This window comes from Equus asinus, chromosome 10 (genome assembly GCF_041296235.1).
Source record: "Equus asinus isolate D_3611 breed Donkey chromosome 10, EquAss-T2T_v2, whole genome shotgun sequence".
Lineage (NCBI taxonomy): Eukaryota > Metazoa > Chordata > Mammalia > Perissodactyla > Equidae > Equus > Equus asinus.
In genome coordinates this window covers 99,373,868-99,392,001 of record NC_091799.1, presented here as the reverse complement: position 1 = coordinate 99,392,001, position 18,134 = coordinate 99,373,868, and the positions used below count along the sequence as shown (strand labels likewise).

Here is an 18,134-nt window from a genome sequence, read left to right as displayed (position 1 = left end):
CTGAGGGATAGGGGTGAACCAGAGGGTGGGAGCGGGCTGCTAGCTGGAGGGATTTGATCATGACTCTAAACAAAGAACATCATTTGTATAATGTTCCTGCCTCAGGTCCGGATGGTTCTGAGGAATCAGGGAGAAGGTATGGAACGAAACTCTCTAGTTATGGGATGGGAGAAGGATCCAACAGCTTGGAAAGGTTTGGCCTGGAAACAGAGTGAGGAAAACCAAGACAGGAAGGAGATAAAGTACATGGTGGAACTGTAGCTACAGTAAGAGGCCCCAATAATTCCTTTGTATAAGATTGATAACACTTAGATAACCACTAATTGATCTGAATTCTGGAAGCTACGATATACATTTGGATGTTCAGAAAAGTCTGTGCAGAGTTTGAGAGATCATAATGTTCCTATCGGCAGCTACTTATACCCTCAGAGACCTGGATGCAGAAGCTCATATGCTGCAACAACAAATATCTCCAGATTCTCCCTTCTCCGAATTCTCAGTGTTCTCATTTATTATTTGATTGACTACCATAGACTTGACTGTTATAAACGCATATTAATAACATTTTTTCAGTCAGTTTAAACTATTGGCGTGACAAGCAGGAAAGAGGTCTTAGGAATCAGATGGTGCTATTTCCTATCACCAATAAAGGCAGAGGAAAACCAAATTAATTGTATTATTCATTTTGACCATTTATATAAAAGTCTGAAAAATATTTAACTTTGTTTCATTTCCTCTAAGAAACTCTCTTACCCCTGCCAAGTAGCTCTAAGTCTGGGACAATATCTAAATTATCACAGAACTCTTTACTTATTATTCTTTTTTAAAATATTGTTTCTATTCTATTCTTTTTATTTTTAAATATCCCTTTTGAAGTGCTAACTAGGTTAGTCTATCACCCTTAATAAAGACTTGAATTTCAAAAGGTGCATTTCTGAAGCTGAGCAAACAACTAGGTTATGATAAAAAAAAGAACAGTAGAAGCTATGCGTTGGTTTTTCTCCAGTGAAATATCAGTAAATTGCTTGTATTATTCAAATGCAAATTCATACATTAGAGAGTTCCACAATACAAAACAATTACGTTTGATGAAGACTGATATTATAAAGCTATATGGCAAGGGGAAGTAATTAGGCAGTGTCACCTGCGCTCAACATTATTATTTAATACATATTTAACACAGAATTATTGATTATGGATCATGAACCGTGAGCTAAGGATGCAAGATACAGACTAAAGAACCAAAAATTGTCATGGGATAAATTTTCTGTCTACTTTGGTAGTTCACAGGTATGTTCTATTCAAGACACTGGACCTAAGAAAATAAATCAACTCAATCAAATCAAATCAGGGAGGAGGAAAGTTTTTAAGAATTTGAAAGATAATCTCATAAATGCAACATCTGAAATGCAGCCAGTCCTAATGATAACTAATAGTCTCTTTGACTTTCAGGCACAATATGGTCTTTCTCTGTTGGACTGCTCTCTATCACCACCGATTCCCACACTAGCACACAATCCACATGGCCACCAACCACTAGCACCACCATTGGATGTCAAGATTTAGGGTCACTTATTTCACATTCTTAAGAGTAAGGGCCCATTTTAGCACAGGCTGGTCACTGGACAAATTACCCTTGGGTCAGAAATCCATTCTAATCCAATCAAAAGTTGGGAATTGAGGCATAAGATACAACATGGCCCACTAGACCTGCTCCTGCCAGGGGCTGGGAGTGGGTGAAACAAAATAAAAGATGTATACTATGCAAAAATATCACACAGAAAGATTAGGAATATGCTTTGAACAGGTAATCCAACTGACAGTGAGACAAAGGGTTTCAAAGCAAAATAGGCATCACTTCTATAGTGCGTATAGATCTAAAAATCCTGATAGTCTTAGCTATGTTCACCATTGACAAAAAGCTCTTCAAATAGGTATAGCCACATGTACTAAGTCGAATATACTCTTACAAGTATTATTTTTCTTCCTACCCTAGTCTCACCACCTTCAACCAGTCAACCTTCTGGAAACAATTTCAAGTGGCTACAATTCACTTTTCCCTTTTCTTTTCTGCCCTGCTTTGGTTAATCTGAATGTTCAGACAAGTCTGTGATGAGTTTAAGAGATCGCAATATACCTATTTGCAGCTACTTATAGCCTAGGTACTTGGATACAGAAGTGGATATGCTTCTACATATCCTAAATAAGGCTTTGCAATTGAAAATAGTATTCCATCTAAGTATCCTAGTCTAACAACAAGAGGTGCAATGGTTTCCATTTAAAACTTTACCTCTATTTGACAAAGAAAAGAATAATATTAAACGACTAATGGCGGGTGCCTACAATAGGAAACATTCCAGCTACAAATTCACAATGATAAAACATTTTAAAGCAACAGATAAATGATTTTTAATTCTTTTGTGGCAGCAGACAGCTTAGAGACCCTGACACACATGCTCCTGCTTCCTGATCAGAGTGGCTGTAGACCCTAGAATTCCATCTACAAGAGGCCATGTGACTGGTTCTCATCAATGGACTGTGGGTGCAGTGATGCAATTGACAATGCAACTGATGATGAAGCCACGGGGGATGGCAGGGCTCTTAAGAGAGAAGCTGGGTCCTTCATCACTGCACGGAGGGGAAGCGGGGAAGCGGGGAAGCAGTCCCTGACCAGCATCCCTGGCCTCTATTCGTTGCATGAATGAGAAACAAACTTCTTCTATAGTGTTGCGTCACCATACTGTTGGAGTTTATGCACCAGCATCCATTGTTTCCTTAACTAAGACACTTCCATAAAAGTGTAGAGTGTCAAAAACACAACATAGAACAAGATGGCAGGAAGTACAATGCATTTTTGGGAAATGAAAGTTAAATCTTGTAGAGTTTTACTTATGTTTCTTTCACACACACAGTGTCACACTCACACTCACACACAGTTATACACACTTAAATTTTTAAATATGAAAACATGGTCCTAAGGCAGATAATTTATTGTGTGGTCAAGTGACTAAGTTTTATTTTGTTTTGTTTTTTAAATATTTCATAATCACAAACCGACTCCAATTGAATAATCATCCTATCTATGAATCTGAAATATTTTTACACATGGGGAATTGCAGGTGTGATTGATATTTGAGGAGCAATTTTATAATTTAGCATCAAACATTAGCAAACAGTATAGGGTACATAAAATGCTCTTTCTTTCATTTCTGGAACCTACAAATCTGGATCATTTACAAAAAAGAAAAAAAACCCAAAAAACCAAAAACAAACTGGGAGATTTTGATATAGCATCTCCTGATTTCCAGGAAGTTAAGTGAATGCAAAGCCTCCCTTCGTGTAAAATTTGCATAATTTGCATTCGAGGCAGGCATTAATTTTCTTAAAGGAGTCTCAAGCACAAATCAGGCCATTTAGGATACCTTTTGAACATCCTAAATCAGGTCGGTTACAATTCCTTTTCAACATCTGACTGAACATTCCAGTTCCACTGCAGGTTTGTAAGGAGAAGATAAACACCACAATTTACTTCCACTGGCAACTCAAAGCACAGAACTGCAAAGAGCAGTGTGCCCAGTACCTGATGCTGCTCATGCTGCCTGTCTCTGATCCAAGCTTGCATCGCTCCAGCTGGCTGGCTACGATCTGGCGTTCTGCCTCCAGCTCTCGGGTCAGTCTTTCAAACTGTAATTCCTGAAATAAAACCACCAAAAAGATTAATTCTATCATCTATTTGCAAAGTGGAATTCAGACCAAAATGACAGGATGATCGAGGGGAAAAATACGATTTACCAAGATGCCAAATTTGAGAAGTAGAGGATGCCAACGTGGAATCAAAGAAGGATCTGCAGTTCAGACAGACCTGAGTTTATACCATAGTCCTGGGACCCACCAGCTGCAGGGCCTTGAATAAGTTATTAAAGCTTTCTAAATATCAGTTTCATCATCTTTAAAATGGGTTTAGAGTACTTATTTCATAAATTTGAAGTGAGGATTAAATGAGAGATTGTCTGTGAAAAATTAACCTCTCTGCCATGTTTGGCAGATGGCCAGCACCCAACAGATATTAATACTCCTGTCACCAAAAGCGTAACCTTTAATAAAGAAACAATTCATTTTTCTATCATTTGGAATATTATGCTTATTTCCTATTGGTCTTCTAGCTGCCTCTACTAAACTAATTTGATCCTCATATTAATTACATACTGTATGTTGAAGAAAAATAATGCTCAAACCTACACTTCTTTATGCTTTAAATTCCAGCCGAACGGCAATGATCCTGATTCTACAGTCTAATTACCAAGTGAATAACCTTTGAGATATCTGCTATATCACCTTAAAAAATAGCCAGTTGAACTAATGAAGAATGCTTCTACAAGCTGTCTGAAACCCATAGTTAAAGGAGTAACCTCAATGAAAAATGGTTTAATCAGCACATCAAGGATCTTAGCTCTTCCAACCACAGGATTTTTGTATCGTATTTTAATCTTTATGTTTTATTTTTCCATATACTTAAGATTTTTAATAAATATAATTATAGCAAATCATGCATTGTAACTAAAAATTTCCAGAAAAGTTTTTACAATGTCACATTTAACTTCTTTTAAAAAATGTTATCTGCACAGTTATGCTTTGAGGATGGGAAAACAGTAATGCTGAGATACTGCAGAATAAGAAAGGGGTCAGTTTGGGAGAACTCAAACTCCCAATATTGCAGAAATTTGTCCTTCCAGAAAAGATGAGTTTATTGAATGTGCTACCTTGGGACACTCTTGGGTGAGACCTTTAAAAAGTAGGATTTACGTATATTAAAAATATCCTTGCTCTTTTCCAGAGCAGCAGATCTTTTTTCTGTTGAAGTTATTTCAGGGATCTAAGTAAGAGATGCTTTACAAATGAGAGCTCAACTTTTCCCTTGAAAGTGCTAAAACTGAGGAAGCGTGTTGTTGTTGGAGCTCAAGTTTTTATTCTTGTATATTCTGAAGGGCAGTAAAGATTATTCATAAGGAATGAACACCAAGACTTCTGCTGAATGTATTGTGTGCATCTAACCTCCCCTTCCCCTCCCCGTGAGTTCTACTGCTTATTTTTGGCAGTTCTTTTCCACAAAAAATACCCAAGTTCTAGAAGATTTTTCACTTCCGGGCTTTATGACAAAATATTTTATCTTAAATCTGTGTAACAGGAAATCATCTCATATCTTTGAGTTGATAACACCTTGAAAACACAATACTTAAAGACCATACAGAGCTCCTCATAGGTAGAGGGCAACATTATTTGTATTATCTAAAGTACTTTCATTTGCAGCATGGTCGCATATGTTACCAGTAGTCCAATATGGCAAGACAGGCAGCCATCTGAGTCAGGATTCATAAAGCTTCTTGGGCTTCTGCTCAGACAGACCTGCCCCTGGGTGTGCTTGCTGAAGGCTGTGGTCTCACTATGTCTTCTTCACACCCGCTCTATGAGAGGGAGGTGACAGCAGACACTTTTCATGCAAGCTGCCTTCCAAACATACAGTCATAATTTCACAATTGCCAGTGCTCTTTGTCACTCCGTGTAGATCTATTTTTCCATCTGGCATCATTTTCCTTCTGTCTGAAAGACTTCCTGTAATATTTCTTGCGATGTGGTTCTTTCAATGATGAATTCTTTTGGCTTCACATGCCTAAAAAGAATCTTTGTTTTGTCCTCATTTTTGAAAGGCATTTTTGTTCCACTGTCCTCTCACTTGCATTGTTTCTGACCAAAACAACTATAGTATTGGTTATCTTTGTTTCTTTGTATACATGGTGTCATTTTTCTCTGCCTCCTTTTAAGATTTTCTCTTTATCACTGGTGCTGAACAATTTGATTATGAAGTTCCCTGGTGTACTATTCTTCATGTATCTTATGCTTAGGGCTCGTTAGGCTTCTTGGATCTGTGGATTTATTGTTTCCATCAAGTCTGGAAATTTTTCAGGCATTAATTCTTCAAACTTTTTCTTCTCTTCCCCACTATCTCCTCTCCTTCAGTGACTATAATTAAGAATATATTAGGTCACTTAGACTTGTCTCACAATTCATGAAATCTTTTCCATTTTAAAAACACTTTTTTCTCTTTGTGTTTCATTTTGGATAGTTTCTATTGGCATCTTCAAGTTAACCCATCTTGTCTTCCACGACATCTAATCTACCCTCAACCCTGTCAAGTCTATTTCTATCGCAGACATTGATGAATCAAACATCTCTAGAAGTTTCACTTGAGTCTTTTTTATATGTTTAATGTCTCTACCTTTTTGAACATATGGAATACACATATAAAAAGCATTTTAACATCTTGATTAGCTAATTCTAGCATCTGTGTCAGCTTCAACTGATTGATTTTTCTTCTTAGTATGAGCCACATTTCTGCTCCTCCACATACGTCACAGTGATCTTTGATAGCACATAAAACATTCTGAATCTTACCTTGTTGTGTTCTGGGTATCTTCATATTCCTACATATATCTTAAACTCTGCTCTCAGGCACAGTTAAGCTACTTGGAGGCAACATGATACATTTGAGGCTGGCATTTAGGATTCATTAGGGGGAACAGAACAGCATTTAGTCTAGGGCTAATTACTCCACACTTCCTAGGCAGACACTTCTGAGTACTCTACTCTACGTCCTATGAATTATGGGGTTTCCCAGTTTGGCTGGTGGGTACGGGCACAAATTCCTGGCTCTGGTGTGAACACCAGCTACTATTTCCTCCCATCCTTTCAGATGGTTCATTCCCTGTTCCCTGGAGGTTTTCTTACATACAGGCTGCTCAGTTCTCTGCCAAATAGTAGAAGGGGACCTTCTGCAGATCTTGAGTGTTCTGTCTCTGAGCAGCGATCACCTTTCTTCTGTTTTGTCCTTCAAATTCTAGCCACTTTTACCTCCCTGGACTCTCAGCACTGTCTCGCCAATTCAAAGAGTCCTCTGGGCTCTGAATGGGTCCCCCTTTCTCCACTGTTGTGGGGAAACTCTCTCAAGGCAGGAAGCTGGGCAATTGATGGGCTCACTTGATTTGTTTTGTGTTTCTTAAGAACCATGGTCCTTCATTGCCTAAAGTTCAATGTCTTGAAAATTTTTGTTTTACATTGTATACATTTTTGTTCCTGTTTCAGAAAGGAAAGTGTTTCTGGGCCCTGTTACTTTATCTGAGCTGAAAGCTAGAAGGTGTTTTAAGAATTAACAATTTTTCCCCTCATGCCTGATTTGTAAATGCATATTTTCCACTGTATTTAAAAATTCACACTAAATGAACTCCTAACCAGTTTAAGTACTTACATTTTTACACATTTTCTTTAATGTTGTTCACAATTAGGGTACTAAAAATAGAGGCTACTTTAGGTTACTGGTTGCTTTTTTTTGCACAATGATCTTTTAATTGAATTGACATTTTCTTTATTAAGGAAACTGAATCAATGTATTGCCTTTTTAAAATGTCTATTCAATAAATGTTTACCTTTGTCATTGTATGTATGAAACAAGCAAGTAATTAAGTGAATTTTCCCTCCGTGCATCACTAAGAAGCACACAGTAAATGTTAAGGTCCTCGAGGAGCAAGGACGTTTCACTTTTTCATCTAAAATCCTATATTTTATTACTACAACACAAAACATAACAACATTGGAGGCCAAAATTTTTATTGAGCACTTACTATTGAAAGCTTAATTACTGGGACAGTGTATCAGGTGGAGATTTTGCCTGCTGGGTTGCCAGTGTGTCTAGTGCCTAGAGCAGTCCTGGTGCACAGTAGGTGCCCAATAAATATCTGTTAAATGAATGTATCTACACCCAGCTCAGTGCTTTAAGTGTATTACCTTGTGTAAACATCATCAAACTGCTATTTCCTAGGTTCCGTTTTCTCCTAACTTTACAAAAATGTTAAAGTAATTAAGGTGAAAGGATTAGCCTGAGCCAGGAGAGAAATTCTTCCTTCCAAAGCACGAAAGAGAATGAGATCAAGGATGGTGTTTTAGGAGATCTGGATATAGAGAAGCGGAATGTTGAAGGAACTCATTAATATGCGATGGTCTAAATATTCCCAATACTTTCAACTCTTTTGTTTTGGAGACCTTAGCAGTCCATTAATACAGAGGACATACGATGCCAATGTAAAGTATGAAGTTCATTAACATTCCTATTAAGACTCGTTATTTAAATAATTTTTATTTCTATGAACTCTGGAGATCATGTTCTAAAATGCCTTACTGCAGGTAGCTTATATTACAACCATTTCCTACCTTACCTCAACCCAAGGGCCTAAGGCTCATAGGGAGGGCTGTTCTTGCCACAGCACATCTTTGGGGGCAGGAACTCTCAGGACCTAAGAGCTGGTCCTGCTGTGGTATTATGGTTGGAATTGAACACTGACCTTGGAATTGGGAACTAGAAGAGCTGCAATTGAGATTCTCAAACTGGGGACTCTCCTGTGGCTTAAATGCTCTATAGTATCATCTAGGGCATCGTCACAACAGTGAATGGGCTTCTGTTCCACTGGGGGTACTTAAACCATGGTGTGCATGGAAAGATGACATTCTCCACTTCTAACTCAGTTTGATGTTTGGAGGGAGGACAGACCTCTGAGGACTGAATAATTCTCTAGGTTTCTTAGAGACTTTGAAGTGGAAGAACATTCAAGAGAGGGATGTTGCTAATAAGGCCAGGTGGGTACCCAAGAAATCAAGTGGAAAAATAAAGGCATGAATTTGCAATACTGGTTGTAAGTGAATAAGTGGTATTAAATTAATTCACTGAGGGGCTAGTCCCGTGGCTGAGTGGTTAAGTTCGTGTGCTCCACTTCAGTGGCCCATGGCTTCATCAGTTCAGATCCTGGACACAGACCTAGCACTGCTCATCAAGGCATGCTAGGGCTGAGTCCCACATAGCAGAACCAGAAGGACCTACAACTAGAATATACCACTATGTAGTGGGGGGCTTTGGGGAGAAGAAGAAAAAAACAGAAGACTGACAACACTTTAGCTGAGGTGCCAATCTTTAAAAAAAAATTAATTCACCAAAGGTGAGACTATAAATAAAGGTGAGAAGAAGCATTAAGAAAGATCTTTGAAGGTTATCTGGATTTGGAGGGTATAAGGAACAAGAGAAGCCAGTAAAATAAATGGAAGAATAGTCATGGAGCAAAACACCACTAGTCTGGCCTTCTGGGCAGTTTCAGTGGAGAAATGGTGATGTAAATCAGGCTATAAAAGATGATATGACACAAAAGCACAGGAAACAAAAGCAAAAATAGACAAGTAGGATTACACCAAACTAAAAAGCTTCCTTTCCTTTTGGCAAAGGAAACAGCCAACAAAGTGAAAAGGCAACCTATGGAATGGGAGAAAATATTTAAAGGAGTTAATTTCCAAAACACATACGGAACTCATACAACTCAACAGTAAAACAAACAAAAAATAATTTAAAAGTAGGCGAAGTACTTGAATAGACATTTCTCCAAAGAAGATATGCAAATCACCAACAGGTATATGAAAAGGTGCTCAGCACCACTGATCATCAGGGAAATGCAAATCAAAACCACAATGAGAAATCACCTCACAGCTATTATATATTTAAAATACATAGTATTTTAAATATATAGCTGTTAGGACAGCTATTATATATTGTTTTAAAAAAAGATAAGTATTGGCAAGGATGTGGAGAAATTGGAACCCTTGTGCACTGTTGGTGGAAATGTAAAATGGTGCAACCACTATGTAAAACAGTATGGAGGGTCCTCAAAAAATTAAAAATAGAACTCCCATATGGTCTAGCAATCCTACTCCTGCATATATATCCAAAAGAATTGAAATCAGGATCTAGAAGAGCAAGCTGCACTCCCACGTTCATTGCAGTATTATTCACGATAGCCAAGATCTGGAAACAACTTAAATGTCCAACAGACAAATGGATAAAGAAAATGTAGTATACACATACACTACAATGTTATTCAGCCTTAGTAAGGAAAGAAACTGTACCATTTGCAACAAGGAAGGGCCACAAAGACATTAGGCTAAGTGAAATAAGTCAGTTATAGAGGGACAAAAATTGCATAATTCTACTTATATGAGGTATCTAAAATAGTCAAACTTAAAAGAAGCAGAAAATAGGATGGTGATTGCCATGGGCTAGGGAAGGGGGAAATGGGGAATTGTTCAATGAGTATAAAGTTTCAGTTATACAAGACGAACAATTTCTAGAGCTCTTCCATACAACAGAGTACCTACAGTTAATAATACTGTGCTGTGCACTTAAAAATTTAAGAGGGTAGATGTCATATTAAGTGTTCTTATCACCAAAAAAAAAAAAAAAGCAAAGAGACACGAGGAAAGTTTTGGAGTTGATGGATATGCTTATTACTTTGATTGTGGTGATGGTATTGGGGGTATACGTATCTGTCCAACTTCATCAAATACATTAAATATAGGCAGTCTTTTGTATATCAATTATATTTAAACACGATTGTTAAAAAAATACGCAAAAACCATGGTTAAGAAACCGTCCAGAGAAATTGAGATTTCATAGGAATTAAGAATAGTGGATGGATTAGAGAGGACACACTGTGGTAAAGGAAGTTTTAAGAAAAATCGAAGTAGTGTTAAAGAACCTAAATCTCCCCACTATATGGAAACATTCTTGTTTTAGAGATTACAAAAATTTATAAAAGTAGCAGATAAATGATGCCAAAGTTCATTAAAATTTACTAAGGGCCGGATTTAAATTATTTTCACTCCTAGAATAGCACACCATTGAGTCATATATTAGGATTACAAGAAAAATTATCATTTAGTTTTATAACTTTTCCTAAAGAGTCTAAATTAATCATTACTTTGGCTTAATCGAATGGGGTTTATTACATATCCTTATAAGAATAAAAGCATGTAAAGTCTCTTGAGGGGGCTTAGCTAACTCAGTATAAAAACTAAGATCAGAAAAAACATACTTAAAGTTTCATTAATTCCTTCAATAAATATTTTACTTACCATTGTGACATAGTATCAGTTGGCATCATACAAGCTAGACTTGAGGAAGTGGGAAATTTTAGACTGAACAGCGAATTAAGTAAAAATAGATTTGCCATGATTTTACTAATATGAGAAGATGGAAAAGAGACTAGACAGAAGCAGAGGACGGAGAAGATAGACGAGATGCGAGATAGTGGAAGACAAGATGTTTTCTACAGTGTAGATCTGATTGCTAGAATCCAATGACTTAAGATTCAAGCTGACCATGTCAACTAGAGAAAGTGGGAAGGAGGACCCAAAACATATCTTGAGACTGCACGTGGACCATACATGCTCAGATATCGTGGCATTTTTGTCAGCCTCTCCTGTAGGAGAAAAGCATACTGAGGACTGGCATCTACCCAGAGACAAAATGGAGGTCCTGTGCAAAATATTCATGTATCCTAATGGAAGCAGCTAAGTGGTAGGCATGAGGGTGAAGAGCAGAAAGGAGCACGGGATTCGATAGGTTTAGTCATGGAAGTGAAGGCTCCATGGTTCTCCTCCATGAGGCCTCAAAGACAACCCATTCCTGCTGCTGGCTCAAGTTCGATGAGAAAGGAAAATCCAATAATGAGTGACAGAAGGTCTAAGTTCCTTTATTGCCCATCTGTTCTAATCTGCACTCCTCAAGAGTGTGTAACACTACTACCTGTTTCAATGATAATCAGTTTTTACCTTTGTTCTTGTACTTTCTGTATTTTATCATGATTATCTGTTCAAATGTTTATATCCTTCTAGACTGTGAATTTCTTAAGGAAGGGATTAGGTCCTAACTTACCATTTTACCTGTGAGCAAAATGCCTGATATATAATTGGAGCTAAGTAAATGTTTATGAATGAAAGACCCAAGATGCTGGTATCAAGCTTCCAGGAAGGGAATGGACACGTTGTTTGTTATGAAATAATTTTCATTCAAAGAAGGTATTTCATGATGACAAGTGAATGTGAGAATATTCCTGTAGTACTTAAGAAAATCAATAGTTCTGCGTAATGTCTTCATCATCACGTTATTCTCAGAATTCAGTACGCTGACCAATAGTAAGAATAAAAATGTGCAACTCTTACTTGAAAGAGCTTTTAAAGGTTTAGGAGATGTTTCTTTTGTTTAAATTTCCCCTTCTTTACTTTTTTTTCCTTCAAATCAGTGCCTGTCTGTATGTGTGTGTGTGTGTATATATATACATATATAAAGTATAAAATATATAAATATTAAAATAATATATATAATTTAATAGACACCTATATTTCTAACTGTATAAGGGAAAATGACTGTCATTGTTTTTAAATCAAATTGTACTCGCACAAATTGAAATGGGTCAAATATTTGTCAAGTTTATCTGAAAAACACCAGCAATCCCTGTCTTCTCATTTCCTCTTCTTCAGAGGCAAGAACTTTTAACTCCTGTTTCTGATTTGTATATCCATCTCTATTAACTTCCTGATGGTTATTCCTGAATTGTCAGTGATAGACCTCATCCACTGATTTCCTGTAATGGAAGACAAGGATTCAGCTCCATTTCCTCCTCTGCCATCACGCACATACACATCTTCCATCTTCTCCCATGTTCCCCATATAGTCAAACCGTAATTTTAGGTAGAACAACATCATAGTATAATTTCTTTAACATCAATATGCAACAATTTGGCTTCCTTAAGTGAATAGTTCATCATTTTTGCAGTCATTGTGCATTTGTTCAGTTGTCTATGTTCCTATCATGAATCCAACCAAAAACTTCCCTTGATTTCCATCAACTTCTCTCAACACTATCAAACACAGGAAATCACATATCAGTTTCATCCACTGAAGCCATCTGTTCTGGTGCCTTCCAACCTGCTCTAATCTGGCCTGGCTGCCCTGTTTGCACAGCTCTCATCCTGGGACCTCCCTTCCTCTCCATGCTGGGGATTCCCTTTGTCCCTCTCTTATGTGGATTCGCTTTTTCCTAGAATTGTCATCTTCTTTGTTTTCCTACATTATTTCCTTTTCTGGTGGAAAATGTCTTTTGAGAGGGAGTGAATGGGAGGCAGTTTTTTGAGACCTTGCATGTCTACTACATTTTTATTCTACTCTCAGAGTTAGTCCTGTGGCTGGGTACAGAAGTGGAGAATTCTAGCCTGGAAATAATTTTCCCTTAGAGTTTTGAGATAGCTTCATTATCTTCTGTCTTCCAGTGTTGCTGCTGAGAAGTGTGAAACATTCTGAGTTTTTATCATTTTTGTATCAAATTTGCCTTTACCTTCTCCCAAAAAACTTGTTGCATCTTCCCTTGGTCCTAGTTTTCTGAAATTTATTTTTTCTGCTTTTTCTCCCTAAATCCCCCAAGTATATAGTTGTATATTTTAGTTGTGGGTCCTTCTAGCTGTGGTACGTTCTGAACTTTTATTGTGATGTGTCTTGATATAAATTTATTTTTAGACAGTTTCTGGACCTTTAGTGAGACCTTTAAATCTAGAAACATATTGTTCACTTCTAGGCAATTCTATAATTCTATTGAAAAAATAATACTATTCTCTTCATTTTCTAATTTTCTTTAACTCATCATTCACATATTAAAATCTACATCAGTTCCCTAAGTTTCTTCTTTAAATATTTTTTCTCTTCCAGTTTTCCATCTCTCTATCTTTTAATTTTACTTTCTGGAAAGCTTCCTCAATTGCATCATGTAAGTTTCTAACAAGTGGTTCATTGTTGTTATTATATTTTCAATTTCTAAGACCAGGTTTTTGTTCTCTGAATATTCCTTTTCATTATCATCCAGTATTCATTTTATGCATGTGAAATCATCTCTTTTCTTTCTCAGTGATGTTAATGTTATCTTCTTCTCTCCGCATAGTTCCTATTTTACAACTATTTCCTATTTGTTTTAGAATCTATCTTTCATGTTATAGGCTTTTTGAAACATCTCAAGTTCCCTGGCAGTCTGCTCCTGTTTGAGTGGCGGGTAGAGAGATCAGATCAGACTCTTGATATCAGCGGGGCTTGTTAGCTGCGCTTTCCAGGAAAACCACTGGGGGTGTCCATACAGAACTCCCAGAGAAGACTCTCCCAAGCTCCAGCTGTGACTGTTCACAATTGACTGTCCTTGTTTCAAAAACTGCGTAGGGCTAGAGGCTGGCGGCAGGGTGAAAGGGAGGGGCTCAAAATTTGGTAAGTAAATTTCACTTACTCCCACTCCCAACTTTCAATACCCCACTTTTAACACTCTTCCTTGCGGTCTCTGAGTTAAGACTCTAATTTAATCCCCTCCAGAAAATAAACTTCTAGTCTCTGCCAGTATGGAGGAGGAACAGTCCTCCAGCTGTGTATGGTGGGGTCAGAGATTTGGGGGTCGAATTGATTTTTTTTCCCAAACTGATATTTAAATAGATTTTCAGCCAATCTCCTCCTTGTGACTGTACTTCATGCCCCACATCCCAACTCCTACAAATCTTTAAAAGACTTTCCTTATAAGTTAGAGTATGTTTTTACTTCTCCTACAGCTTAGAATTCCATTTTCTTGGGTGTGATGAGTCATTTCCATTTTTTCTATCTACGTGGTAAGTATATCAAGTATATCAAATTTTATTAGTTCTAAGACATTACATTTTTTACACTTTAATATCTCTGGGTTTACTATCTCTCAAATTGGGATGACATATTTGATAGCATGTGATAGTTCATTGTTTTCTTCATAGTATATGAAGTACTAACAATTGATGTCCTCTCAAATTTGGTGAAATACGATTCTTTATTCACCCATTTTCTAGGTTTATAGGGTTGTCCCTTTTAAAAAGTTGTATTGCCATGTTGGCAAGGGAGCAAGAGTTAATGCAAGAGTTGAATTCTTATTTGGAGTTCAGGTCGTTTTCTAAAAGAACTTGGGACCCTCAGAGCAAAGGAGGACATGTCAGAGTATAGTGACCCTGAAGTGCCCCTGGTCTTTGTACCATCTGCTGAATGTCCTGAGCTAGGATGCTCTAATTTGCACAGGCTGGTCCTCTCGCTTATCTACATATCCCATACAAAGGGGCTGGTCTGACTCCAAGTTAGGAAGGCTTAAAGAATAACTGAAGTTACTGTATCCTCTGTTTCTAGAATTTGGGTCCATACCTAGTTTCATTTTGAGCAAACCCCTGGGTAATAAACAAAGCAATCATCCTCTAGGCCTGGGACCTTTACAGGAGCATTTTAACAACTCACCTTTCCTGGGGACCGATGCTCTGCCTCTCTAGACTATCTGTGTGCCTCCTGCTGGCTTCATTTGATGGTTGCTTGGCCTGTATGATGAACCATCCACCCAATATATACGTCTTCTCCACCCTGACCTCTTCTCTCTTCCCTGCCTAAGATTGCCCACTGCCTAATATCTCCTTGCCTCTTGCTGGAGTCTCAGAACACTGTCTATTTCATCCCAAAGCTTGCTACAGCCTCCAAATTTCCTTCACTCTCCCCATGTCTTGCCCATCCTTTCTGCAGATGTGACCTGGTTCTTAGAAGCACCAACTACTTCTATGTAAAATGAGAGAATGAAACGTCATTGCTATTTCTCTTCTGGCTCTAAGATTCAATAATTTTAGGTAATCTGACTTAGTGACTCTGCTTGCAATACTGGAGCAAAATGACTATTCAGGGGTTTTGAAATATTTTATTATAAAGTGAATTCTGGTCATTATCATTGTATAAACACTGCTCTTCTGCTCAGATGTGCTTCTACCTGGGAGAGGATCAGAGCCCAGGAATGTTCTCTGTCCTCTGGCTTGAGTCTCTGCAGGAAAGATCAAAGACTAGTTTTCCATTATGCAGATGAGTTTTTGCTCCCTGGTGTCCCTCATCTCTGCAGCCATCAAGGATTTGTACTATCAAGTAATCCTGGGTGACCTTTTTTCTCACATCACTTTTAATTCCCCTTCCACATGAATGAATTGACTTCATAGCCACAAACTCTTGGCAATGTTAATTTCATCCCACTAAGCCATGTTGCAAAGGCAAATCTGAAGGGAAAGTGGCACAAATGACAGGATAATAATAGGAAGCGCACAGCAAAGTGTCCAACAAGTCTGGAAAGAACAAGCTGTGATGTCAAGATGGAATGGAACAAATCACTGTCAACTGTAAAGCTGTAGACCTCACTGATGCGTCAAAAACTATAGCAACGAGCTGTCCATGAAAGTTTACAAAGCTGACAGATTAATGTTTTAAACAGCCACGATGTCATCCTGGGTCACCTGGCAAGACAGCAGATGACAGGAATCAGCATCCAGAAGTGGAATCATACACATCTTTCCAGAACAGGTTCAATAAAATAAAAATATAACGAAATACCTCTTTCTGACCAATTCCTTCAATATATTGGATTCCATCTGCTTTGCTCTTGCCAAATGCCTTGTTATCCAAATAAAGCATGTTTACCACAGTTTATTTAATTCATCCAAATGGCAGGACTCCATGAAATAAAGAAGGCCACATTTCTTCGTAGTCTAAAGTGATGTAAAAATCCATCAGACTTGATAAAAAATTTAGTGATACTACCATATTGGTGACTCTTAACTATATCATGACAATCTCTAGAACTTTTTTTAATGCCTGGTACAAAACCCAGAACTTCAGAATAAAAACTTACAGGTGATGGGGCCCTGACATGTATAGTTTGAAAATTTTCTACTAGTGATTTTTATGCCCACACCTGCTTGGGAATGACTATTTTATTTATGACAATAGTCGACAATAATGGCAGTCAATATTTTAAGTATTTACTTTCCATGGATCAAACTCTGCTAAATGCTTTAAATGAATTAACTTATTCATTCCTCACACTGATCCAAAGAGGCAAGCATTTTATTTTCTGAGACATCCCAAATTCAAAGACATTAAGTGGCTTCCCCAAAGATTAGCTAGAAGTCTAATTCAAACTAACTGTTCAGAATGCCACTCCCTCAAAACTCATGGACTATTTATTCTCACAGTTTTAATGGAGCTATAGAACCAGGAACAATACAGCCAAAATAATAACACAAATTTCCTTAATGAAGAATGACTACAGCTCACCATTTCATGCTGTTTTATTTTAGTTTTCCTTGCCTTCCTAGAAACAAAATATTGTAATTATGTCCAATCATAGGAAGAATTATACTGATAGTACTGTTCAAGTCCACACTACAAGTGAAATACTTCTAATAATGCCCCTTAACTTTTAAGAGTACCACTGCCAATTTCAGAAACACCTAATGAGGGCAATGATGATGGGGAGGAGTTATACTTCAACATCCTTACCTATGTTTACACTGTAGTGGAGAAACCAGCTGTCCAATATTTAAAGGGTGAAAGAGGAACTACCAGATCTCTTGGCTCAGCCAAGATCAATGGCTTGCATTCTCTCAAATGGACTGTGCGTGTCCTCACTCTGCACCCACTGCTCTGAATATCCACTTTCTCTTGCCCACTCTTCCCTTGTTCCTCAAGTTGAGGGAAAATGTCTTGCCTTTCAATTTTATGGTGATCTCAACACTGCCTCATTTAATTACCACCTGTTCTATACATCTATTCCCGACCTCACCCTCACTCTTCCTACACCTGAGAAGAAATGACCACCACTCATATAGAACTAACAATACTGTATTGAACTCACTTAATTACATGCCCGTCTTCTCTCTTAGAACATACATGCCATGATGGCAGGGCCCATGCCCTTGCATTATCACCTTCTCACCTAGCACAGAGTGCACTCAATAAACGATGAATGGTTGGACGGGTGGATGATTTAATGTATGACCTCAACAAACAACATTTGGATCAATATAAGAAAGTGTGCAATACTGTGTATGCCTAGAGGAAACTCACTAAATGCATCTGATAAAATGTAAAAGATGAGGTTAAATTACTTTTGTGCCACTTCCCATGCAAAATTTCTATGATCTTTTACCATGAATTGCTCTCTCTCCCCTTATATGTCTTTTGTACAATTAACTAGAATTATAGGATAAGAATTATAGAAATAATTCTGTTCAGAACAGAAATGTTTGAGCGACAAAAGGCCAAGTTTATCCTTTCTCATTCAGTGCTCCTTGTTGAAATTTAAATAGCTAAATATTCATACCAGTGAAATAATTATATATGCTCTCATCACCAAATACCA

The 18,134-nt window shown here is 37.6% G+C and overlaps 1 protein-coding gene across 7 annotated transcripts in view; it reads right to left on the bottom strand.

The window, feature by feature from the left end:
* CTNND2 (catenin delta 2) overlaps positions 1-18,134 on the bottom strand; it is an 888,692-nt gene that overhangs the window by 563,348 nt on the left and 307,210 nt on the right. For 6 of the 7 annotated variants that reach the window (XM_070519868.1, XM_044779487.2, XM_070519864.1 and 3 more), the window contains one exon: positions 3,581-3,693. The exons of the other annotated variant lie outside the window; for it this stretch is intronic. In XM_070519868.1, the coding sequence (XP_070375969.1) occupies positions 3,581-3,594 (14 nt within the window). In that variant the 5' untranslated portion in view covers positions 3,595-3,693. The remainder of the gene's footprint in view (positions 1-3,580; positions 3,694-18,134) is intronic. 7 annotated transcript variants of the gene reach the window in all.